The 27,551-nt window shown below is 39.1% G+C and overlaps 2 protein-coding genes across 3 annotated transcripts in view; both read right to left on the reverse strand.

The window, feature by feature from the left end:
* Positions 1 to 27,551, reverse strand: part of SLC9A7 (solute carrier family 9 member A7) — a 176,898-nt gene that overhangs the window by 79,254 nt on the left and 70,093 nt on the right. The window lies entirely within an intron of this gene.
* On the reverse strand, positions 18,245 to 19,153 carry LOC105862996 (small ribosomal subunit protein eS4, X isoform-like). The gene has a single exon (XM_012749716.3). It carries the CDS (start codon positions 19,116 to 19,118, stop codon positions 18,327 to 18,329), a length of 792 nt encoding a protein of 263 aa, XP_012605170.1. The 5' UTR covers positions 19,119 to 19,153; the 3' UTR covers positions 18,245 to 18,326.

Genomic DNA, 27,551 nt, shown 5'->3' on the forward strand with positions numbered 1-27,551 from the left:
CATTATATCCTTATTATACACCTATATTAATAGATACTTGCAGTTTGTTGTCTTTTGTGAAAAAAATCAAATTGTAAATTTTTAGTACAAATTAAAAATGAGGTTCTTAATAATCTCAGCTGTACCAGATATGAAACAATTAAAAAAAATTTTTTTTGAGACAGAGTCTCACTCTGTTGCCCGGGCTAGAGTGCTGTGGCGTCAGCCTAGCTCACAGCAACCTCAAACTCCTGGGCTCAAGCAATCCTCCTGCCTCACCCTCCCAGGTAACCTGGGACTACAGGCATGTGTCACTATGCCTGGCTAATTTTTTCTATATATTTTAGTTGGCCAATTAATTTCTTTCTATTTTTTAGTAGAGACAGGGTCTCACTCTCGCTCAGGCTGTTTTCGAACTCCTGATCTTGAGTGATCCACCCACCTCGACCTCCCAGAATGCAAGGATTACAGGCGTGAGCCACCGCACTGGGCCCAATTTTAAAATCTTTAAAGGTTTATGAGAACAACCAGACTTTTTAAAAAATGCTTGTCATTGCCAAAAGAGATGCCTTTAGGGAAAAGTAATAAAAACTCCATTAATGCAAATCATTCTAGTTGTCTGGTAAATGGGCAAAAAGCAAGCACTTAAGGTCTTCAGGGCCAACCTTTTGTTCAGGTCTTACTGCTGAAATCTGTATTCATGTCTTCCTGTCAGATGACAAACCAGATGATGGTAGAAATGGTCAGCTGGCGTTTAGTCAGCTCTGCCCTGCTCAGCTTGGGAGAGGGACCTCCCAACTAGCGGCTCTTTGCCATCTTGTGGTTCAGAGTTTTCTGGGTGCCTGTGCTGGTGACAGAAGTTGTGGGGTACAATTCTTCCTTCTTTTTCCCATTCTCATCATTTGGTAATTCTGGTGGAGACTTTACAGAGGACGCCCATGGTGCAGATAATGTCTATAATGGTGACAGTCTGCTGCATATTTACTGCCCGGCACTAGATCTCCACCAGGCCTGCAACTTTTACTACCTATGCACCCTTTTCTCCTCCAACAACATCAAACTCCATAGATTCACTATCCCCTATATTGCCAAGGTGCTTCCTAGGGCTTAGGTTTCTTTGTGACTATCTGGTATACAAATACATCTTGCTTGGTGTCATTCCTGTGAATGAAACCACATCTGTTTCTTACTTAGAGCCATTTCACTGTTCCCAAACTTTCACTGAGATGACCTTCTTGTTCTGTCAGTGGGCTGCCACTCCCTCTGCCTCTTCCCAGGATTCATGCTGAGTGTCTCAGCCTCACTGCTCCTGGCTGTGCTCACAGTGATGGTTACTGGGGCCAGCTATGGCAGTGGCACCTCCTCTCCCAGCGTGATGGTAACAAGGCCACTGGGGCTGCTTGGGGCTCTCAGGGGCTTATACTTCACTCCAGATAGAACTCTATCATGCTTTTTATTCTTATTCCACTTCCTGGTTAAGTAGTTGTTTTCTAATGAAGTTTTACATGACAAAGACAACTCCATGGCTCTTCAACACTCATCATAACATAGGATGGCCTGCAGCTTCAGAAGAAGGCTACCTGTCACATGATTTAACTCAAATGTCTTCATCAGGAAACCAAAATAAGTCATTTATAGAGACAAGCTTTCTCCTAAGTCAAAACCTGCTTCATGTAACACTGTTTCTCAACTTTCCTAACTAACCTCATTATCAGCAGAGCTAACAGAAAGACTGAACTATACTAGCATAGGGTCCTCACAATGAATACTACTCTAATAAAAAAAGAGATTTATATTTGCAGACGAATTCCCCAATAACAGGAAATGCTCTCAAAATCTCTCCCAGTAACCATCACCATAATATCTAGAATCATTATGAAATGATGAACAGTGTTTCTTAAAGTTATAAACCTTTCTCTATAAAACCTTGGGCCCAACGCACCCATATTAACCATTTTGGTGCGAGCGTCCACTATAGTTGACAGCCACAGATGAACCCGCACAGCGACTTTAGCCAACAGCGACTTTAGCCGTGATATGAAGGCACACAGCCAAGCGTATACTTTAGCAGACAGCCGTGATATGACTTTTCTAATTTTTCATTTATCAAAATAAAATTGTGAACATTTAAAAATAACATAAGAAAAACATATATGTATATGTTACCTATTCTGATTTACATTACAAGTAAAGCTGCCTGTAAAGTAAAAGAAGCTTTCAGTGCTTTAAAGCTTTCCTCATCACACAAGAGCAAAACGGATTCGTTGTCAGTGCACAGCACAAACTATCGTGCGGACTATGAGTGCCGGCTGTGGGCAAGGTTTCGTGGCCGGTGAGTGCCGTACTGAAGTGGTCAAAGATGGAAGGGAGACTGTGAAGGTGATCTTGCTGCCCCCTTGTGATTAAAATATGACAACATAAAAAACCACAGCAGATACAAGGTTAACACCACCCTGACAGTTCTGACTAAAAATATACCAAGCCACAGGGTACATCACTATTTCAAGGCAGAGTTTGAATAACTCCCTAAACATTTTAGGTTCATTTTTATTACGAACATATTTCATGGCATGATATTAAATTCACATTTAGCATTTTCCACTTGAAGGAAGAATAGGCTATTAGTACTGTAGAGGGGTATTTTGGTGAGAAAATGATAAAGACTTGGAGAAAATATGAACAGCATATTTTGATCGGCTGGATCTGAAAGGTGTCCTCTGATAGAGAACTGTGAAGAGGTCATAGCTACAAAGAATTAGAACAAGCATTAGATATTTTTTAAAGCTCAGAAAATTTAGTATTCACAAAAAAAAAGCAATGGAGAGCAACAGAGACACTGATTTGACTGGATCAACACCATAGTGTTCCAGATTACAAAGAGAAATAATCTACTAGGCATGTGGGCCACAAAACATAGAACATAAGATGTCAGCTGATGAAGACAGAATCACTGATTTCATAGGTATATGACTAATATCAGGAAAGAATTTAATTTTAAACTTTTACAGAAAGGAAATATGAATGAAATTCCTTTGACATTTGATGTGGCTTAAAACAAGATGGTGAACTCCAAAGGTGCAAAAATTCAAGACTGTTTCAACTTGTGCGTACAAAAAAAAAAATCACTTCACAACTGTATTAGCATACTGTACTAATGGTATATAATTGCCAATTTTCTAATTTTTAGAAGATATAACCAAAAAAAAAAAACCCTATATGTGTGATAGTTTATGTATATGCCCATCCAAAACTTCGTAGTATGAAGAAGAAATATAATGATGTGTTTTAAAAATCCCACGGGGTCACTAAAGAAACCAGCCCCCATTAGTCTGGTTCCAGTGTCCCTATTGTGACTGAGGTGGTTAGGAGGGCAGTTGAACAAGTAGACACAGTGAAATGTAATTCTAGGCGGCCATCCATCAGCTGCAATATTTAAATATTTATGTCAATAAGCCTTTGTTAAGGAGGAAAGTAACAGGTGCCTGAATGTGCTATTTTCCTCCAGTGAGACCTAATCTTCTTTTTTTTAAAATAATTTTTTATTACTTCATAATTATGGGGGTACAGATATTGTTAGGGTTACACATCTTGCCCCTTCCCCTCCTCCCCCACCCTGCTATGTCAGAGCTTCAAACGTGTCCAGCCTCCAGGTGGTGCGCACCGAACCCACCGAACCCACCGTGTAAGTACAGACCCTTCCCCCCCTCCCCCCTTCCACCTGCCCACTTCCCGATTACAGATTTTTTTTTCAGACATTGTGGTTACAATGTATATCTTTACCTCTCTCTAAAAAGTGATAGAGGTAATCCCTTCCCCCCATAATGCGCCACTTCCTTAAGATGTGGGTCTCCCCCCAAAATCCCTGTTGAACACTACCAATTTTTGAGCACCATAGTTTTAGTCAGTCAGTATCAATTTGATGGCGAGTAGATGCGTAGCCCATTTTCCAGATCTTGTATCTTCTTGCTTTGTATTACGGGCTTAAGCTTAATCCAGGATAGCAAAAACGGTGCTAGCTCACTGTCGTTTCTTAGGATTGAGTAATATTCCATTGTGAGCATATACCACATTTTAGTTATCCACTCATGAACTCACGGGCACTTAGGTAGTTTCCATGCCCTTGCAATAGTGAATTGTGCTGCCATAAACATTTGGGTTCATATGTCTTTATAATAGAGAGACATATGTTCTTTTTGGTAGATGCCCAACAATGCTATTGCTAGGTCGAATGCTATTTCTATTTCTAGCTGTTTGAGGTATCTCCAGATTCTTTTCCACAAAGGTTGCACTAATTTGCAGTCCCACCAGCAGTGTAAGAGTGTTCCTGTCTCTCCACATCCTCACCAGCATCTGTTCTTTTGGGATTTCTTGATACAGGCCATTCTCACTGGGGTTAGGTGGTATCTCATTGTGGTTTTGATTTGCATTTCTCTAATGATTAGAGATGTTGAACATTTTTTTATATGTTTGCAGGCCATTATTCTGTCTTCTTTGGAGAAGTTTCTGTTCATTTCCATTGCCCATTTCTTTTTTTCCCATCTTTTTTATTATTATTATTTCGGCATATTATGGGGGTACAAATTTTAAGGTTTCAAAAAATGCCCTTTCCCTCCCTCCCCCCACAAGTCTGAGTTTCCAACATGACCATCCCCCACATGGTGCACATCTCACTCATTATGTGTGTATACATCCACCTCCCTCCATCCTCCCACCTGCCCAATACCCTATTACTGTAGTTCTTATGTGTCCACTTAGGTGCTGCTCAGTTAATATCAGTTTGCTGGTGAGTATATGTGGTGCTTGTTTGTCCATTCTTGGCATACTTCACTTAGTAGTATGGGTTCCAACTCTAACCAGGAAAATACAAGATGTGCTATATCACCATTGTTTCTTAGGGCTGAATAGTACTCCATGGTATACATATACCACATTTTATTAATCCACTCATGAATTGATGGGCACTTGGGCTGTTTCCACAGCCTTGCAATTATGAATTGTGCTGCTATAAACATCGAGTGTAGGTGTCTTTTTTGTAGAGCATCATTGGATGGATCTTTTGAGTAGATGCCCAGTAATGGGATTGCTGGATCAAATGGTAGATTCACTTGTATCGCTTTAAGGTATCTCCATATTGCTTTCCACAGAGGTTGAACTAGTTTGCATCCCACCAGCAGTGTAGGAGTGTTCCTCTCTCTCCGCAACCACGCCAGCATTTATTGTTTGGGGACTTTTTGATAAAGGCCATTCTCACTGGGGTTAACTGATATCTCATTGTGGTTTTTTTTTTTTTTTTTTTTTTTTTTGAGACAGAGTCTCACTTTTGTTGCCCTGGCTAGAGTGAGTGCCGTGGCGTCAGCGTAGCTCACAGCAACCTCAAACTCCTGGGCTCAAGCAATCCTGCTGCCTCAGCCTCCCAAGTAGCTGGGACTACAGGCATGCACCACCATGCCCGGCTAATTTTTTGTATATATATTTTTAGTTGGTCAATTAATTTCTTTCTATTTTTAGTAGAGACGGGGTCTCGCTCAGGATGGTTTCGAACTCCCAACCTCGAGCAATCCGCCCGCCTCGGCCTCCCAGAGTGCTAGGATTACAGGCGTGAGCCACCGCGCCCGGCTCTCATTGTGGTTTTGATTTGCATTTCCCTGATGATTAGAGATGTTGAGCATTTTTTCATATTTTTTGTTGGCCATTCTTCTGTCTTCTTTAGAAAAGTTTCTGTTCAAGTCCTTTGCCCACTTTTTGATAAGGTTATTTGATTTTTTCTTCCTGATTTTCGTGAGTTCTAAGTATATTCTGGTTATCAGCCCCTTATCAGATGCGTAGGATGCAAAAATTTTCTCCCATTCTGTAGGTTATCTGTTTACTTTAATGATTATTTCTTTGGCTGTGCAGAAGCTTTTTAGTTTGATCATGTCCCATTTATTTATTTTTGTTGCTGCTGTGATTGCCTTTGGGGTCTTCTTCATAAATTCTTTACCTAGGCCAATGTCTAGGAGAGTGTTTCCAACATTTTCCTCTAGAATTCTATGCCCATTTCTTCATAGGGTTGTTTGATTTTTGGTAGAATCAATATTGTTAAAATGTCAATATTACCTAAGGTGACCTACAGAATCAATGCAATCCCCATCAAAATACCACCAGCATTCTTAACAGATTTAGAAAAAATAATTCTTCGCTTTGTATGGAACTAGAGAAAACCACATATAGCCAAAGCAATCTTAAGTAAAAAGAACAAACTGGGAGGCATCCGTCTTCCTGACTTCAAACTGTACTATAAAGCAATATTAAATCAGCCTGGTACTGGCACAAGAACAGAAGCATCGATATCTGGAACAGAACTGATACTCCAGAGATGAAACCATCTGTATACGGTAACCTAATCTTTGATAAAGCAGACAAAAATATACTTTAGGGAAAAGATCCTCTCTTCAATAAATGGTGCTGGGAAAACTGGTTAGCAACATGCAGAAGAGTGAATCAGGATCCCAACCTCTCACCTCTCACAAAAATTCACTCAAGATGGATAACAGATCTAGACCTAAGCCATGAAACTTTAAGAATCCTAGAAGAAGATGTTGGGAAAAACCTATCAGATATTGGTCTAAGCAAAGAATTCATGAGGAAGACCCCCAAGGCGCCGAATCAAAAATAAACAAATGGGATCTGATCAAATTAAAAAGTTTCTGCACTGCCAAGGAAACGATCATTAGAGCAAATAGACAACCCACAGAGTGGGAGAAAATATTCGCTCTCTACACTTCCGATAAAGGTCCAATAACAAGAATCTACCTAATCTTCTCTTATATAAGCTACTGAGGTTAGATGATTACCAGATCAGTTTGGCCACTGTGGGGCTGTTCCAAGTTGTAAAGCTTCATTTGAAATTCCGAGAAAGTAAAAAGCATCCCATTTCAAGTTGCACAGTGTTTGAAGATAGTGATAACTCTTTTTAATTCAATGAATTAAGAAAACCCAATGGATTCCAGGAGTGACTATTACTTCTCAGGTTTGGGGGTCATTTATATGACTTAGGTTTTGAGAATGAATGTTACAGCCCTTTCAATACCTTTTTCTACTTGTTCTGCTACTTATTATGGAGCTATACTATTCACTGATATATTATTAATAGTTTCAAAGAAAATTCATTCAAAATATTTTTGTTTCTTGTTTTGAATATGCAGTGAAACACTCACTTTGATTGATTTTTGTTTGATTTTTTCTTGCTGATTTTCCTGAGTACTACATAGATTCTAGTTCTTAGCCCTTTATAAGATCAATGCATAACATGCAAATATTTTCTCCCATTCTGTAGGTTGTCTGTTTGCTCTCATGATAGTTTCCTTTGCTGATGAGAAGCTTTTTAATTTGATATGGTCCCATTTATGTATTTTTGTTGTTGCTGTGATTGCTTTTGGGGTCTACTTCATAAATTCTTTGCCTAGGCCAATGTCTAAAAGAGCTTTTCCAACATGTTCTTTTAGAATTCTTATAATTCCATGCCTTAGGCTTAAGTCTATTAGTCAGCATGAGTTGATTTTTGTGAGAGGTAAAGGTGAGGATTCTGTTTCAGTCTTCTACAGGTGGCTATCTAGTTTTCCCAGCACCATTTATTGAATAAGGATTCTTTTCCTGAGTGTATGTATGGTTCTTCCTGCTTTGTTAAAGATTAGATGGCTATATGAGGATGGTTTTATATCTGGGCTCTCAGTTCTGTTCCATCGGTCTATGTCTCTGTTCTTGTGCCAGTGCCATGCTCTTTTAGTTACCATAGCCTTGTAGTATAGCTGAAAGTCTGGTAAACTGATGCCCCATTTGTTCTTTTTGCTTAAGATTGCTTTTGCTATACGGGGTCTTCTCTGGTTCCATATGAAGCATAGAATTACTTTTTCTAGATCTGTGAAAAATGTTGGTATTTTAATAGGGATTACATTGAATCTGTAGGTCACTTTGGGTAGTATAGACATTTTAACAATGTTAATTCTGCCAACTCATGAGCATGGAATGGTTTTCCACCTGTTTACATCCTCTAATATTTCCCTCCTCGGCATTTCATACTTCTCCCTGTAGAGGTCTTTCACCTCCTTAGTTAAATATATTCCTAGGCATTTTATTTTCTTTGTTGCTACTGTGAAGGGTATTCAGTCTTGATTTGGTTCTCAGTTTGGCTGTTGTTGGTGTATAAGAATGCTACTGATTTCTGTACATTGATTTTGTACAAAACTGAGACTTTGCTGAATTTGTTTATCAGAATCTTTGGGGTTTTCCAGATATAAGATCATATCGTCAGCAAAGAGCAATAGTTTGAAATCTTCTGCCCCCATTTGGATGCCCTTGATTTGCTTCTTTTGTCTGATTGCTCTGGATAGGACTTCCAGCACTGTGTTGAATAGAAGTGGTGACAGAGGGCAACCTTGTCTGGTTCCAGTTCTAAGTGGGAATGCTTTCAATTTTTCACCCTTCAGTATGATGCTGGATTTGGGTTTGTCATATATAACTTTTATCACTTTTAGGTAGGTCCTGTCTATGACTATTTTGTTAAGCATTCTTATCATAAAAGGGTGTTGCATTTTGTTGAATGCTTTTTCTGCGTGTATTGAGAGGATCATATGGTCTTTGTTTTTGCTTCTATTTATGTGGTGACTTACATTTATAGATTTGCATATGTTGAACCATCCCTGCATCTCTGGGATGAAGCCCACTTGGTCATGATGGATTTTTTTTTTTTTTTTGAGACAGAGTCTCACTCTGTTGCCTAGGCTAGAATGCCATGGCATCAGCCTAGTTCACAGCAACCTCCAACTCCTGGGCTCAAGCAATCCTTCTGCCTCAGCCTCCCAAGGAGCTGGGACTACAGGCGTGCACCACCATGCCCGGCTAGGATTATTTTTTTGATAAGTACCTGAATTCGGTTTGCTAGGATTTTGTTGAGAATTTTTACATGGATATTCATAAGGGTATTGGTCTGAAATTTTCTTTTTTTGTTGTGTCCTTTCCTGGTTTTGGTATCAGGTTGATATTGGCTTCAAAGAATGTTTTGGGGAGGATTCTTTCCTTCTCAATGTTGTGGAGCAATTTCTGCAAGATAGGCACCAGCTCTTCTTTGTAGGTCTGCTAAAATTCAGATGTGAAACCATCTGCTCTGGGACTTTTATTTTTAGAAAGGTTTTTTATTGCTGATTCAATTTCAGTGCTTGATAATGGTTTGTTTGAGAATTCTATTTCTTCCGAGCCTAGGGAGGCTATGTGTTTCTAAGAATTTGCCCATTTCCTCCACGTTTTCCAGTTTATGAGCACAGAGGTTTTTATAGTATTCATAGATGATATTTTGTATTTTCGTGGTATCAGATTTAATTTCCCCTTTTTTGTTCCTGATGGAGCTTAGTAGAGTCCTTTCTTTTCTGCTTCTCATTAATCTAGCAAGAGGAGTGTCAATTTTATTTTTTCAAAGAAACAACTTTTTGTTTTATTAATCTTTTGTATAGTTTTTTTTTGTTATCAATTTCATTTAGCTCTTCTATGATATTTGCTATTTCTTTTCTTCTGCTGGGTTTGGGGTTGGTTTGCTCATCCTTTTCCAGTTCTTTGAGACGATTCATTAGATTATTGATTTGTGATCTTCCGTCTTTTGGATATAAGCATTTATGGATATAAATTTTCCGCTCATGACTGATTTAGCTGTGTCCCACAGATTTTGATAACTTGTGTCTCCTTTATCATTTAGTTCAAAGAACCTTTTTATTTCCATATTAATTTCCTCCTTAACCCAATAATCATTCAGCAGAAGGTTGTTTAGTCTCCATGACTTTATGTAGAGATGAGAGTTTCTGTTGGAGTTTATTTCTAATATTACTCCACTGTGGTCTGAGAAGATGCATGGTGTAATTTCTATTTTTTTTAAATTGCTGAGACATGTTTGTGGCCTAGGATATGGTCAGTCTTAGAGAGTGTCCCATGAGCTAATGAGAAAAACGTATATTCAGTGGTTTTGGGGTAGAATGTTCTGTAAATGTCAATCAGGCCATTTGGTCTACAGTTCTGTTTAAGTCCATTGTTTCTTTGTTTATTTGTTGTTTGGAGGATATGTCCTGCTCTGTCAGAGGGGTGTTGAAGTCTCTGGCTATTACAGTGCTGCTGTTTATAATTTTATTTAGATCAAGTAGGATTTGCTTCATGAATCTGAGAGCACTTGAGTTAGGTTCATATACATTTAGAATTGTTATTTCTTCTTGTTGAATTGTACCCTTCGCCGTTATATAGTGACCACCTTTGTCTTTGATTACTTTTGTTGATTTGAAGACTAAGTTATCTGAAATCAGAACTGCTATGCCAGGTTTCTTTTGGCTTCTGTTTGCATGGAATATTGTTTTCCATCCCTTCACCTTGAGTCTTAATGCATCCTTGTGTCTTAGATATGTTTCCTGAAGACAGCAGATACTTGGCTTGTGTATATGTATCCATTCGGCCAGCCTTTGTCTCTTTAGTGGGCAGTTCAAGTCATTCACATTTATTGAAATAATTGATAAGTGGGATAGATTTCTGTTCATCCTGTTGAGTTGAACTTTGTTGCTTTGTCTCTTGAGCCCTTGTGGTATCTGGCCTTTGACCTTTAGCTTTTGGATGATTTTACGCTGGTGACTATTTATTATGCTGATCCATGTGTAGCACCGTTCTGAGTATTTCCTTGAGGGCAAGTCTTGTCTTGATGAATTCCCTCAGTTTTTGCTTGTCTGAAGAGCTCTTTATTTCTCCTTTGTATAAGAAACTTAGTTTTGCAGGATACAAGATTCTAGGCTGGGCATTATTCTGTTTGAGAAGAGTGAGAATGGGGCTCCAGTCTCTTTTGGCTTGAAAAGTCTCAGTTGGAGAGTCTGCTGTTATTCTGAGGGTTTTCCTTTGGAGTTTACCTGCTTCTTTTGCCTTACAGCTCATAGGAGGGCCTATTGCATGTTTATTTTGGCCAGTCTGATGACTACATGTTGTGGTGTCTTCCTGTTTGCAATGAATCTCCCAGGAGTCCTTTGAGCTTCTTGTACCTGGGTATCTAGATTTCTAGCAAGGACAGGGAAATTTTCCTCCATTATATCCTCAAATAGTTATCCAACCCTTGTGTATTTTCTTCTTCACCCTGAGGGATGCCTATAATTCTCATGTTAGGCCTCTTTACATGATCCCACATTTCTCCTAGGCTTTGCTCTTTTCTCTTACTTTTCTGCTTTATCTCTGTGACTGACTTGTTTAATTGAAAGCTGTTATCTTCAATCCCTGAGATTCTTTCTTCTGTTTGATCTACCCTATTCTTGAGGCTTTCCACTGTGTTTTGTAATTTCTTAAATAAAATTCTTCATATCAAGAAGTTCTGTTTCATTTTCGCTTAATATTTCAATTTCTTCAGTAAATTTTTCTTGCAAGTCCTAGATTTTTTTGTGGTTTCTTTGTGTTGGGTATCCATTTTCTCTTGTGTATTATTGAGTTTTCTTACAATCTATGTTCGAAATTTTTCTTCTGTCATTTTAGTGTTCTGAATTTTGTTGGTATCTATCACTAGAGTGCTGGTATTCCCCCTTTGGGGGTATGCTTTTATGTTGACTCTTCATACTTCCAGAGTTCTTTCACTGATTTCTTCCCATCTGGAGCAGCTGTTGCTTCTTACCTTTAGATTTTCATTTAGATAATGACATGCCCAGTTTAGTCTCTTAGTCAGTAGGTGGTGTTTGTGGGTGAGATTCAACCACACCCTGTATGAGTCAGCAAATGCAGTAAAAGGGTGTGCAGAATGACCTCCTTGTCAGTAGGTGGCGCTTGCTGGGAGGAACAATCTGCAAGGTTTTTCGGTCCTGTAACCAGCTCTAGTTCCTCTGGAGAGACACTCTAATGCCTCAAGTGGTGGGGCCCTGGGACTTAAAGGTGTGTCCTTATTCCCCACCTCAGGAGGGGCAAGTAGGGATGTGAGGCTGGGTCAGGTTGGGTTGGGTGATCCTGCCCTCAAGCACCACAAATGCTGTTGGCAGGGGTCAAAGGTCTATACTCTTTCCTCTGGGCAAAGCTGCCAGGGAGGGGCTGAAATGGCCTCACATAGCTGAAAAGTCTGTGTGTGGAGGTGGGCCTGAGATCCACAGTTTGGCAGTCTGGAGCAGGCCTGTCTCCTTTCCACTCTCCTTTCCAATGTTTCTCTTGGGCCTCTGCTGGTAGGACTTCAAGCCAGTGGAGCTCCCCTGACTATGACATGAGCCAGGAAGTTCCCTTCCCAGGATCACAGCCTGAGCTGGAAGCATGGCCCTCTCATGGGGGAAGGGTTGCCTCTCAAGCACGCTGCAGCTAGGACTCACTCTGATCTTCCCCTGAAGACACACACACCTCAGTAGACTGTTTCACAAATATCCCTTCTGTGCCCCTGAGCAATGTGATCGATACCTGGGTGTGCAGGATCTGGCCTGCAGGCCTGTACCCCTGGGGCCCTGGAAAGCAATCCCTGACTCTGCCAGGGGGAAGAATGCTGGTCTCAAGTCACTCATGGGTGCCCAAGCTGAATCAGTGTCTGTCTTGTGATCTGCCCCACTCTACTGAAGTCACCAGGCAAGCAGCACCAGGGAGGGCCGGCAGGTAGGAAGCTCACAATCTGAGTATCCCTCAGTCCACTGCAGGGCCCCAAAAGTAAGGGGTAGGGGAGGGAAGGGGGAGAATGAAGCAATATGGCGCCTGCTGATCGTCTCAGGTCTCTGGGTCAGGATGTGCCTCAAGGAAGCTGGGAGCCTGGTGCCCTGTCCGCAAGAGGCTCACTGCTCACTGGCAGTGGCCATCTCTGGGCTGGTGTCAGCAGGTCTCTTCAGCAGCTCAGGAGCTCACCAGCAGTCTGAGACGCAAGGGAGGGGAAATTTAACTGCTCTGCCTACCCTTATCACTGGTCTCCAAGCCTCTCAGGGTTTAGACCCTGCCGATGCCATTCTCCTTCCAGTTTTGCTCCACAACTTCTTCTCGTGGAGTCTCCTGTAGTTTCAGGATCCCTTCTTTCCGACGCTCATCTGATCTGTCTGCCTGTTTGTTTTTTTCACTTTAATCTAAAATCTTTCCTTCTTGCAGAGACACTCTAGCTGGAGGTGTTTTCCCATCTGCCATCTTGCCTCTCCCCCCTATTTTTCTACTTTTTTTTAGAGGCAAGGTCTCACTATGGTATTCAGGCTGGTCTCACTAACTCCTGGCCTCAAGCAATCCTCCTGCCTTATCCTCCCAAAGTGCTAGGATTACAGATGTGAGCCACCACGCCTGACCAGATTTTCTTTAATAAATGCTCCCCAATTTGTCATTGGTCAATTTATATAGATGCTAAATTGTTATTTTTGACAATTATGTCCAATTTTATTGCTGTGTTTTGGAAAGAGAATTAACTGAGCTCTCTCCTAGCCATTCCATAAATCATGCAATGAAACATCCACCCTTACTATGTATATGAACATGCATAAAGGAATTCCTCTGTGCTTATTATTTTGCTATGTTTTATACCAATTATTTTTACTAAAAATGTTTCCTTTTGTATACTGTAGCAAATTAATTCTAATGCATTGTTACTTTATGCAAATTTGCTGATGTATTTATTTTGTCTGGTAATAACTAGGCAGCATAATGGAGAAGAATTTGGTGGATTTAGACACAGAAGGCCTGGCTAGGTAACTTCACTTTCCGCTTAGCTACAATCCATAGCAAGATACCTCTCCATTGCTCATTTCTAAAATTGGGCTTTTGTAGGGATACAGTGAGAACATGCATATGCCAAGCCCTTTATAAATTATCAAATGCTACACAAATGATGCTTTTTACAAGCCCTTTAAAAGCAGTTATTTTTCTTTGTTCATTACCTCTTGCTGTAAAAATAGAATAGTATATATAGGAGGATTGGGGATTAGGAAGACAAGTGATGTGTGGGCTGGAGCAAAATAAAATAAAAAATCTCTAGAAAAGTAGCTACAGAACTCCATGTTGTTGAAGCTATCCTGTCTGGTAGAGGGACAGGATACCATTAACTTCCTTATTTGTCCCTCTAGCAGCTTCCCAGGTGCCAGTAGAATGAGCATCTGTGTAGCAATTTATAATTATTAAAGAGTTTTGATTAGATGAAAAATTTTAAAATAGGCATAATTCTCTATGTATTATATAAATGCTAATTTTATTTTAGAAGTTTCTCCCAGGGATTTACCAAAACTACATAGTAATAGTCAGTAATAAGACAATACAGTCATATGATGTATCATCTTGTGGTACTGCAAATTGGTAAACAGGTCAAAAAGTAAGCAACCTTACTCTATCAGCTTTTCCAGAATCAGTGAAAGATTTTTCTCTAATAAGAGAAGTCAGGTTTCATGAAGCCAGCAACCTCACTATTAAAAACTCACATTAAAATAGGAAATAAGTATCTGCTACAGAATGGGCGTAACCTGAAGTGAGAAACTCAAGCCACTGATTTTATTGCTCAATTTCTTTACTGCATTCAGGTCACTTAAATGCAGGCGTCCTGCCCTATATTGTTATGAACAATTTTTCAGAATTGCCTGAGATTTAACATTGACATGCTCACTGAGAATGAGATCTGAAGCCCACCACAAAGAGAACCACAGGTCCTACCGGTTTGTCCAAGGAAAAGCCCTCCCCCTTGTGTTTCCTATACACCTAAGGTGTGTCTGCAGGTATTCCACACTCATTTTATTCAGATCTCATGCCACTATTAAATGTCACAGTTGGAAGGGACACTACAAGTCTAATTATCCATTACATTTATAAAACACTCTGTCCAACAACAGGTTTCACACTATGATATTCAGTCATCTGGGCAAACAGTTAAAGTACAGGTGCCTAGAGTCTCTCCTATAGCTTCTGATCCTATAGGTCTGGGCTGTGCGTGAGGTATTTGTATTTGCAGAAGTTCTTCATCTGATTCCAATGCACACTCAGAAATGAGTACTGGTCTCCAATCTTCTCACCATGGACTTATTCAACACTTGCTTAAATGCAGCCTATGAGTGGGACTCACCATCTTCTAGATCTATCCATTTTGCAGCAGGATGACACTGGCTCTCTAATCAGAATCAAATTTTGTCTACCTGTAGCTTCTGCCCACTGATCAAGACCGTTTATTATGACTACTGAGAAGCCATAATTTTCCAAGCTCTGGTTTCCCACCTCACCAGAATTTTATAGATGATAATGGTATGAACAAATGTAAGTTGTACAAATAAACACTAATTCTGTGAAAAAAATGAATGACTGGAATGTAAGATTTATACACTGAAAATTACAAAATACTGAAGAAAGTGAAATGATCCAAAAAAGATGAGACATCCCATTTTCATAAACTGGAACATTCAATATAGTTAAGATGACAATTCTCCTCAAATTGTCCTATATAATCAATGCAATTCCCGTAAAAAATTCCAGACTTTTCTGCAGAAACTGACAAGCTGAACCTAAAATGTATATGGAAATTCAAATGTCCCATAAGATCACAAACTGCCTTGAAAAAGAACAATGAAGCTGGATGAATTTTACTTCCTGATTTCAAAACTCACCACAAAAACAGTGTGGTAGTGGTATAAGGATGGACATATAGATTGAGGAAACAGAACTGAGAGTCCAAAAATAAATATTATGTTTATGGTTAACTGCTTTCAATAAAGATAACAGTGCAAATCAACAAATGGTGCTGGGACAATTGGATACTCACATGCATACAGATGAACTTAGACCCTGACTTCACACCATACACAAAAATTCACTCAAAACAGATCAGAGACCTAAATGTAAGAGCTAAAGCTATGAAACTTTTATAAACTAACATGGGAAGAAATCTGCCAGACCTTAATTAAGTTAGGCAAATATTTCTCAGATACGATACAAAAAGCACAAGCAATAAAAGAAAAAATTTGATAATTTAGATTTCATCAAAATTCAAAACTTCTGTGCTTCAAAAGACTTTATTAAGAAAATAAGGGGGAAATATTTACAGACCATATATTTGATAAAGGACTTGTATGTAGGATATAGGAATATATAACTCCATACTAAGACAATTCAATTTTAAAATGGGCAAAAGATTAGAATAGACATTTCACCAAAAAATTTATGAATGACTAATAAGCACATGAAAAGATGCTCAGCATTACAGATTAGAGAAATGCAAATTAAAACCATGATAAAATACTATTTCACACCCACTAGAATGACAGTAATCAAAAAATAGAAAAAAAAAAATAGAGATACCAACAAATGTTGGTGAGGATATGTCCAAACTGTAACACTCATACATTATTGGTGGAAATGTATAATTGTGCAGCTACTTTGGAAAACAGTTTGCAGTTTATAAAAAAGGTAAAAATAAACTTAACATACAATTCAGTAATTGCACTCTTTGGTATATACCCTAGAGAAATGAAAACAGATGTCGACACAAAGACTTGGACAGAAGTGTTCATAGCAGCCTTATTCAATATAGCCAAAACATGGAAACAACCCAAATGCCCATCAACTGATAAATGGATAAACAAAATGTAGTGTATCCATATAGTGGAAAAAAGAACTACTGATACATGCTACAACATGGATGACCTTAAAAGTTATTATGCTAAGCACATATACTCAGTAAAAGAAGCCAGTCACAAAATATCACATATTGTATAATTTTATTTCTATGAAGTATGTAGGACAGGCATATCTATAAAGATGGAAAGTAGATTAGTGGTGGCCAGGGGCTAGGACATGAGGAACCCTACTGGGATGAAGAAAATGGTCTAAAACTGGATTATAGTCATGGTTGCACAACTCAGTAACTTTACTAAAAATCATTGAATTATATACATAAAATGAGTGTATTTTATGATATGTAAATTATACATCAATGAAATTGTTTAAAAAAATTTAAAAAACAAATGAAGCCAGGCATGGTGGCTCACATCTGCAAGTCCCAGCACTTTGGGAGGCAGAGGCGGGAGGATCACTTGAGGCTAGGAATACAAGACCAGCCTGGGTAATATAGTGAGACCCTATCTCTAAAAAAAAAAAAAAAAAAAAATAGCCAGGTACAGTAGCACATGCCTGTAGTCCTAGCTAATCAAGGCTGAGGTAGGAGGATCACTTGAGCCAAGGAGTTCAAGGCTGCAGTGAGCTACCATCAGCATCAGGTCATTGCTCTCTAGCCTGGGTGACAGAGAGAGAACCCATCTCTTTAAAACAACAACAATAAAAGTAATGAAAGAATGAGCATAGAAAACACATCTATAATCCCTTCCAATGCTAGTATCCCATTAAGGGTCTCTCTAAGTGAAAGCTGAACCAATGTAAGACTGGCAGTGCATATTTTGTACTGCAAGGGCTATACACATGAGTATCTGTAAGCAGGTCAAATATGTAAAACAAACCTAAATCCTTCAGGACCCTGGAAGAAACACAAAGAGATATACACATGACTCTCGGGAAGTGACAGCAGGTTAATTATTAGGTAGTATATGTAAATGTAACTTTACTATTGTTTTTCCCAATGGGAAACACAGTCTGTATAAGTGCCACTTTCTCTAAGAGGCCCTGCCTCACTCCCTAGGCTAGGCTAGGTTCCAAGCTTTTATACTCCCATTCCACTGTGTGCTTCCTCTTTCATGCCACACCCTGTTATAAGCATTTGTACAGTTTGTCTGCTGGCCCAAGTTTCAGCTCCATGGGAGGCAAGGGGGTGGATATATTCATCAATTAATATTTCTTTATTCATTCATGCATGCATACATTCAAAAAATATTGGGGTATCTACCATGTGCCAGGCACTGCAGTAGAAACTGGACATTGTGTAGTAAAACACATATTCTGCTCTCATGTAGTTTACAATCCAAATGGGCAGATAAGCAAAAAAAAAAAAAAAAAGTGATTGCTAACACCATGTGCCAGGTGCTGTTCTAAGCACTTCATGCATATTAACTGAGTTAATACTTACAATAATCCTTTGAGAAAGGTATTACCATTATATCCATTATATAGCTTAAGAAACTGAGGCAGAAAGAAAAACTGAATATTTTGCCCAAGATCACACATAGGTCACATACAAATGGAGGACCTAAGATTCAATTCCAGGTAGTCTGACTCCAGAATCCCAGAACTGTTCATGGCCAAGGCGCCAATCTACCCTACCCTCATCTCTTGCCTGGACTTCTTAACTCTTAACTGGTTGTATTGATGGAGTGATTGTGGGAGATAAGAAAAAGAGAGGATTCGATGATAATGCTCAGACTCCTAGTTTTTTTTTTTTTCACACTGTAATATCTTTAATTAAGTACAAATAACTTTTTAACATGTTATTATGTTACATGGACACCATTTCACCCACTGCTCTGTTTGGCTGCCAGTCTCTTATCCCTCTCTTCAGCAATGGTGAGGCGGATACCTTTTCCTCGAGGAAGAGAAATCCATGGTTTGTTGCCTTTGCCTATAACGAAAATGTTGGAGAGGCGAGTGGCAAAGCTGTTGCCATTGGCATCTTTCACGTGAACCACATCAAAAGACCCGGGATGTCTTTCTCTGTTGGTGATCACACCAATTCTTCCCAAGTTAGCGCCTCCAGTCACCATACACAGGTTACCAGTGTCAAACTTGATGAAATCAGTAATCTTGCCAGTCTCCAAATCAATCTGAATGGTGTCATTCACTTTGATGAGTGGATCAGGATAGCGGATGGTACGAGCATCATGAGTCACCAGATGAGGGATTCCTTTTGTGCCCACAAAGATTTTTCTCACTTTGCACAACTTGTACTTGGCCTCCTCAGGTGTGATACGATGAACAGTAAAGCGACCCTTGGTGTCATAAATCAGACGGAAATTCTCTCCAGTCTTGTCAATGCTGATGACATCCATAAATCCAGCAGGGTGGGTTATATCAGTTCGGACCTTGCCATCGATTTTAATGAAGCGCTGCATGCAGATCTTCTTCACTTCATCTCCTGTCAGGGCATACTTAAGCCTGTTTCTTAGGAAAATGATGAGTGGGAGACACTCTTTCAGCTTGTGGGGACCGGTGGATGGACGAGGAGCAAACAAACCGGTCAGCTTATCCAGCATCCAATGCTTTGGAGCTGCTACACGCTTCAGATGCTTCTTGGGACCGCGGGCCATGGCTGCGCTAAGCACGGAAAGCCAGACTCCTAGTTTAAGCAGTCTGGGATACAAAGGTAACTTTTACTGAGATTAAGACATATAAAAATGCCACATTATAAAAACCGAATAAAATTTTGAAAGTGGTCAAAGGATACAAAGTTTCAGTTAGATACAAGGAATAAGTTCAAGAGAGCTAATGTGTATTACATGGAGACTACAGTTAATAACAATGTATTATATTCTTTTTTCGTTATTTAAAAAAATTATTTTTAATATTTTCCTTTTTGTTTTGTTTTTATTTGAAAATATTAATTAAGGGGATACAAGTATATTCTTGAACATTACTAACAGAGTGGATTTTAAGTATTCTCACCACAAAGAAGTGAAAAGTATGTGAGGTGAAGCACATAGGTTAATTAGCTCAATTTAGCCATTCCACAATGTATACATATTTCAAAACAACATGTAGTACATAATAAATATATATGATTTTTGTCAATTAAAAAATTTCAAAAAATTTAAAAGTGCTTAGGATATATATATGTATATATCTATACATATATATAACTCATAATAAAAGTCCAGCATTAATGGACTAAATAAGCCTGGGAACCCCTATCAGATATGGACACCCAGCCTGTGCCATGACTCACACTCTGTAATAATTTAGCCACTACAATGGGCTTATATTTTGGTTACTTAACACCTTTATAGTGTTAAGATGTGATCTTTTAAGTATTAAGAACTAACATAGTCCCTTTTCAATGGTTTCTTAGAAAAAGAGATTTGCATACATTTTTGTTACTCCATTTTGTTTGACAGTAGGCACAGATTTATTTGTAAAAGGGCTCAGAACCTGGGGCGTTGAGGAGAGGTACCCAATGATAACTATTGATAATACAACAGAAAATCTGTGAGTCACCAACCTGGGAATAGTGCTGCTCTGACAGAGGCTGACTTTAATTAAAGAAATAATCTGAGTCCACAGCCCTTCAAGACAAAAGTTCTATCTTTCCCTATCAGTCTAAGATACTAAAAGAGTGAAACTCAAGTCCATCAGCCAAGACTGTGACCTCTAATCCAATGTTCTTCTTCTTGAACAGCTGAAATTCTAAACACGATTCAAACCAAGACGGAGCAAGTTCATGTGATTTAAAAAACACCATCAATTCTATGTAGTTTCCCCAAATATGGAATGTCACAGTTAGGAATAAGAGGGAAAAAATGATTTTATGTCTTAGACATCTACTTGAGAAAACTAGACATAGAAAAATGCAGTTATACCATCCCATGAAGCTCTTGGGTGAGACATCAGGAAGAACTTCTCATAACTATTGTTCTGCTCTACAAAGTATTTTTTTTTTTGTAGACACAGGATCTCACTATATTACCCAGACTGGTCTCAGCCTCCCAAAACTCCAAAAGTGCTAGGATTATAGGCATGAAGCACTGTGTCTGGCCAGTGGCACAGCATTTCTCTGTGAGTGACCACATACCTTTTTCTGACAGTCTTTACAAAATGAAGATGCCCATTCTACTACAGAATGGAAGAGACTCTCACTGACAGCTGGAACCAAGGAGGCAGACTTGGGGCTTGATGACTGAACTTTTAACTAGAGAAATCCAATATGGTGTCCAAGTGTAGATGGATTACACTTGCCTCATTCTAGGTGAGGCCTGCGTTGACTCAACACCCCCAGAGCCTGGAGTGTACCCTAATCCAGGGCTGCAGTCTCAGGAAGCCCATCATCACCACACAACTAAACTATACTCTGCAAGCTCTGCCACTAATAAATAAGACATTTTGATCGCTATCTACCTGGTTCCTTTATCTCCCAATTGGTTCCAATTTTGGTAGAGAACAGAGTATCACTAATTAGACTCCTCAAGTTCCAACAATACAGTTGCCTACCCATATTCTTTAACATATTTTCTTTAAAAAGCTTTTAAAATAAAATTATGGATATGTTTGAGCAGAAAATAATATGAGCCCAGCAGATTCCTGGATTAGGTCTAAAGACCTTTCAAATTATAGCATCACTTTTCTGTTTTAGGTCAGGTGTATGAATATTTATTTCTTTCGGGCTCACAGTCTGACATTTCCCAAAATCAAGGAAAGTGTGCCTATGACTGTGTTAACACTTAACGTATTGCTATTGATGTTTTGTGTATTTTCCCTTTAATTAAACACATTAATCAAATTCAAGTCAGTTGCTTAAGGACTAGACCACAAAGGTTACTATAGCAGATGATCACACATTTTCCCAATCTGTTTGTCACTCTTTACAGGCCCAGGCCAAGACATTCAGCGAAACATCAGCTTTGCTTTGAAATAAATTAATATGTCTTTCCTCTGAGCCTCTGCCTGGAACTCTCTTTCCACTCTCTCTTCCCTAACCACCTTCACTGGGTTAACTCTTAACTGCCTTTTAAGTCACAATGTAGCCTATCACTTGGAAGAGGGCCCTCACCAGAACCTGACCATGGTGGCACCCTGCTCTTGGACTTTCAGCCTCCAGAACTGTGAGAAAATACATTTCTCTTTTTTTTTTTTTTTTTTTTTTTTTTTGAGACAGAGTCTCGCTTTCTTGCCTAGGCTAGAGTGAGTGCCGTGGCATCAGCCTAGCTCACAGCAACCTCAAACTCCTGGGCTCAAGCGATCCTCCTGCCTCAGCCTCCCGAGTAGCTGGGACTACAGGCACGAGCCACCATGCCCGGCTGATTTTTTTTTTATATTATATATATTAGTTGGCCAATTAATTTCTTTCTATTTTTATGGTAGAGACGGGGTCTCGCTCAGGCTGGTTTTGAACTCCTGACCTTGAGCAATCCGCCCGCCTCGGCCTCCCAGAGTGCTAGGATTACAGGCGTGAGCCACCGCGCCCGGCCTCTCTTTTTTAAGCCACCCAGCCTATAGTATTTTGTTATGGCAGCCCAAGTTGACATTATCTTTTTGGGAAACTGCAGGTGGCTTCTCAGACCATCAACAATATCCATACAGCTAATTCAGACCTCACCTCCCAACTAGTAAACATTTCTTTTACAGATGAGAAGTTAAGGTCCCACTATTCTAAGATAGGGTCCCTAACCCTTACTGCAGAGATGTTTTTGTCTGTTTTTCCTTTTCCCGTACCACTATCAAATGAGTTTTCTTGATCTTCCAAAGGAGACTTTTACCATTAGAACCTCCTGGCATCAACTCCACTTTTTATAAGGCAATAATCAAGAAACTACCATACTTTGCTGATCAAAACTGATGAAAGATTAATTTTCACTGATGCTTTTAAAATATCACATACTGTGGGAGATGTTGAAAATGTATTGTGTTTAGAAATTTTGTCATAGGCATACAATACATAATTTGTTAGAAACCAATATAACAATTCTAAAAAAGGGGATAAAGATTTAAATTCAAATTAATTACCATATATACTAGAGTAAGGTTACTTTAAGAAGACTATAGAGCATCCCTTTTAAAATTTTTATTATGAAATATATCAGATACATTAAAGACTAGCTATAGTATCTATAAGGGGCAAAGTATATAATTGTGAATGTATGAATACACTGGGGATTCAAAGGTACTGGTAATTTTCTGTTTCTTTAGCTGGACAGTAAATACAGATATATTAATTTCATTTTATCCTGAACATGAGTTACATACACTATTTTGTATATTTATTTTATAAGAATTTACCAGGATAAGAATGGTCTACCCAACGTCTATATGTCCATCATTCCGCTTAGTCAATAGCACATTACCAAGACAGCTAAGCACCCTTTGTATTCCTCCCCAATCAAGTCCCTCACTACCTCCACTCCATCCCCTGGACCAGGCGTCCTCAAAATACGGCCTGTGGGCCACATGCGGGTGTTTTTGCCCATTTGTTTTTTTACTTCAAAATAAGATATGTGCAGTGTAGATAGGAATTTGTTCATAGTTTTTTTTAAACTATAGTCTGGCCCTCCAACAGTCTGAGGGACAGTGAACTGGCCCCCTGTTTAAAAAGTTTGAGGACCCCTGCCTGGACACTAGTAGTCTGAATTTGGTGTTTGTTATGCCTTTAGAGTATTATTGCAGATATATATTGTTTGATTTTGCATGCCTTTAAGTCATATATGGTATAAATTGCTCTGTAACTTGTTTTTTTTTCATTCCACAATATGTCTGTAACAGTTATGTAGATTGACATGTGGCTGTGGCTCATGTGGTCTCGCTGCTGTGTAGTATTCCAGCATGTGGGTATATTTTCCTATTGCCTTTCTGTGACAGTTTCTGGATAATATCTTCAGATGCATCATTCATTTATCAGTTCTCTCTTTAGTTCTCTATTCTATTCACTGAATCTGTAACTTTAATGCCTGTTTTTCATTTCTTGAAACTCTATTTGTCTTTTTTCCTGATATGCCCAACTTTTTGTTTGTTAACAGAATCTGAACTAAGAGTTGAATATATTTGTAACCCTCAGCTCTGCACTCTGTGGTTGCTGCTCACTTATTCCAATCTACATCACAGGATAGGTAATAACACATTTATTCTAAGAGACCTAAACATCTCCTCCAAAGGATATCAGCTAAATAAATAATAACAGAGTCTGTAGCCATTATATTAAAAAGAATGGAGCAACCTTACACCCTATGCATTAAGTGGAAAAAAGCAAAATGCAAGACAAGTTGCACAGCATGCTACCTTTTGCATGAGAGATAAAAAAGAAAATTTATTTCTTGTTTGCAAATGCATTAAAACTATGAAAGGTTAATCACAACAAAATTTAACAGTGGCTATCTCTGGGGAGAGGACTCATGTGGCTGGGGGGTCAGAAGAAATATATGACTTAATTTTCACTGTAGAGCCATTTGCATTTTATATTATGTACAATATATATTCCCTATTCAAAATGAAAATGATAGCTAAATACTAAAGTTAGCCATGCCATTTCCTATCTCTCCACACTTGACACATGCTGTCCACTCTATCAAGTATGTCTTCTAGTCCCCACTCTCTCTTCTTTGTCTACCTGATCAGTTCCTAATCACCCTGCAAGACTCAGGTGAACAGCATCACCTCTGTCACAAAGTCAACCACTCCTTCCCCTGTGCTGTCGGTGCCCACACACCTATTACTGTGTGTCCTTCCCACGAGACTGTGAGCTCCACTGAACACAGCAAAATGTCTGGAACATGGTCGCCACTCAGCAAATGTTTGCAGAAAGAAATAATGAAAATCAAAAACTGTAATTTGACCACAAATAAAATTAACAGGTTATACACATGGAAAGCATCAGTTCCCTAAATTATGAACGAACATAATGCTTTCTTTCCCCCTGCAATTTATGTCCAGGTTTAGGCAGGCAGCAAAACAGTATCAGGAAAGATTAGGATTTTGTGTTTTTGTTGCAATTTCCTGAGTCATGAAATTGGTGTCTGAGAAGTAGCCAAAGTCCATGATCAGAGTCATCATCAGTGACACAAAAAGAAATGCTTCACATCATATACCCACCAAAATCCTTTATGAGTTTGCAAGGGCAGAATAAAATATAATTACACAATGGTTTTAATTCAGCCCAGCTCAAAACTATGTCACATTTAATAGGCTACTTGATAAAATTATTTTAAAATAGAACACAGAGTGGAGTAGCTAAAATAGAAAAATCTGTTGTTCACTCTCCTAAGAGTTGTACCCAGCAGGTAAACCCTGTATTCCAGAAGGGGAGGGCTCTGGGCTGAGTGCTGAGGAGATGTGGAGCTGGCCAGGACAGAGTACCTGCCCTCCTGAGCCCTCACTACACACACACACACTCACACATACACACCTGTGCCCCCCGCAAAAACATAACTGATGATAAAGCCAGCCAGGCTATGACAACCATCACAAAACACAGGCAAAGAAAGGTGACACAGAGGGGAAAATAATAAGTCTTTCAGGTGAAAAAGTAGTTGAGAGAAACTTCAAAGAAAAGGTGACTTCTCAGTTGGGCCTTTCAAGACGAGTCAGACTTGTAAGGAAGAAAGAGGAGGAGGCATGAATTATGTTTCAGAGACAGCCCTTGGCACAAGGTAGGAAGGTGAACATTAACTACAGTGGCATGGCTGGAGTGATCCCATGCCAGGGACAAAGGGGAAGGGTAGAGACTGAGTGTTAAGAAGTTAAGATTGGCACAAGGAAGACGACAAACCATTCCTTATTTATAACCCTCAGCTCTGCACTCAAAGATGAGGCTTTATCACGCAGGAAACAGAGCCCACAAAGACTTCTGTGCTAAGAAGGGGCATAATGAGGCCTTGACGTTTAGAACAGAGAATTAACTGTAGGAGAGAAAGGCTACAAGAACAAGAGTTTTACTGAACTTTCCTAAAAGCATCATACCTGCCAGGGGAAAATAATTAAACTCACTCCTCCAATTAATAAGATCCCTACATTGTTATGTATTCCTCCACCTCTTTCTTTTGTGCAAGTGCTGATTGTAGTTCAGGTTCACACAAACAGATCCCAGAGTGCTCTGAAGAGTTACCCACCACCAAACCTACTGATTAAGAGAGATTTATGAGACATAGAGACATATCAACCAAATGTTGTTGGAGGTACCTTATTAAGATCTTAAATCAAAATTGTAACAGTTTGGGAAATGTGAACTCACTGGATATTTGGCAAATACTATGAAATTACTGTGATTTTTAAAGAAGTGATAATGTATTGTGTCTATATATTTTTTAAAAGATTCTTTATCTTTTAGAGATAAATACTGAAATATTTACATATAAAACGACATTGATATCTAGGATTTGTGTCAAAATCATCTTGATGTGGGGAGAGGTAACTGCAGGGCATAGATAAAACCATATGGACCATGAGCTGGTAATTAACAAAGTGGGGTATTGGTTAAATGGGGTTTGGTTTATTACACTACTCTCTCTACTTTTATATGTTTAAAACTTTCCATAATAAAAAGTTATTTTTTTATCTCAAAATATTAAGGGGGTACAGATGGTTTTGATACATGGCTTGAGTCAGGGTTATAAATGTTCCTATCATCAGAATAATGTTCATCATACCCCTTAGGTGGGTTTTTGTCCCTCCTCATCTCCTCCTTCCCCCTACTTGATTTCAAATGACTTTTATTTCCTTCTGTGCTCTTGTGTGCCCATCAGTTAGTTCCAATTTATTAGAGAATACATGTGGTGTTTGTTTTTTTTCCATTTTTGAGATACTTTGCTTAGGATAATGGTATTCAGTTCCTTCCAAATTGCTGCAAAAGGCATTAACTCATCCTTTTTATGGCTGAGTAGTACTCCACATTATACATATACCACATTTTGTTAATCCACTCACAAACTGATGGGCACTTGGGTTGATTCCACATCTTTACAATTGTGAATTGTGCCACAATAAGTGGGCAAAAGACAAGAACAGAAATTTTTCAAAAGAAGATAGGCAAATGGCCAACAAACATGAAAAAATGCTCAACATTATTAATCATCAGGGGAATGCAAATTAAAACCACAATGAGATATCACCTTACTCCTGTTAGAATGGCTTTTATTAAAAAGTCCAAAACAATAGATGCTTGCACAGATGCAGAGAGAAAGGAATGCTTATACACTGTTGGTGGGGCTGCAAATTAGTACAACCCCTGTGGAAGACAGTATGGAGATTTCTCAAAGAACTATTAATAAAAGTAGACCTACTATTCAATCCAGCAATCCTACTACCTAAAGGAAAAGAAGCCATTTTATCAATAAAAAGTTAAATTTTAAAAGTCACCCACCCAGCATGAAGCTTTAAAGGAGTAGCTCTAGCAACTGCAGGTCAAAGACAGACTTCTCTCCTGGTGCTCCAGAACCTACATCCAAACCTCTGCTTACCATATCCCTGACACCTCTAACTCAACAGGTCTAAGGCATAAGTTTCACTCCCCCCATTCCCCATCCCTGTAAGAGTCAGTCACCTAGGAGTCATCCTTATCTCATTTACCCACAGAGGAGTCATTAGGTTCTTCACATTGGCAGCCATCCTTCTCATATAGATTTTTTAAAACAGCCTCTTTGTGTCCTTGCATCCATCTCATGCTCCTCAGCAACCTACCTCAAAACCACTGCAAGGACAGTGATTCTAAAAGAAACATTTCTACTGGCTTAAAGGCTTTCTTGCCAGCTATAGAACAAAAGCCTACCTCTTCAGCAAAGCAAAATCTATTGATCTCTTTGTGTTTACAAGATACTGAGATTTTCCTGATACCATCTTGGTGAATTCAGTTCTCACAAAGAACATGAAATCCATTTTAGAGCTGATTAAGAGTCTAATTTGTGAGTGGCACAGCCAACAGGCATTGACAGCCACAGTAACAGCAGGGGATCTCTTAAGGCAAGGTAGCCAAGCAGCCCTTACCCAAAGCCAGCGTCATCAGCCAGTTCTATATGTGCATGCCAATGCCTACCTGACTACCCCTCAGG

This window comes from Microcebus murinus, chromosome X, assembly GCF_040939455.1.
Source record: "Microcebus murinus isolate Inina chromosome X, M.murinus_Inina_mat1.0, whole genome shotgun sequence".
NCBI classification, from domain to species: domain Eukaryota; kingdom Metazoa; phylum Chordata; class Mammalia; order Primates; family Cheirogaleidae; genus Microcebus; species Microcebus murinus.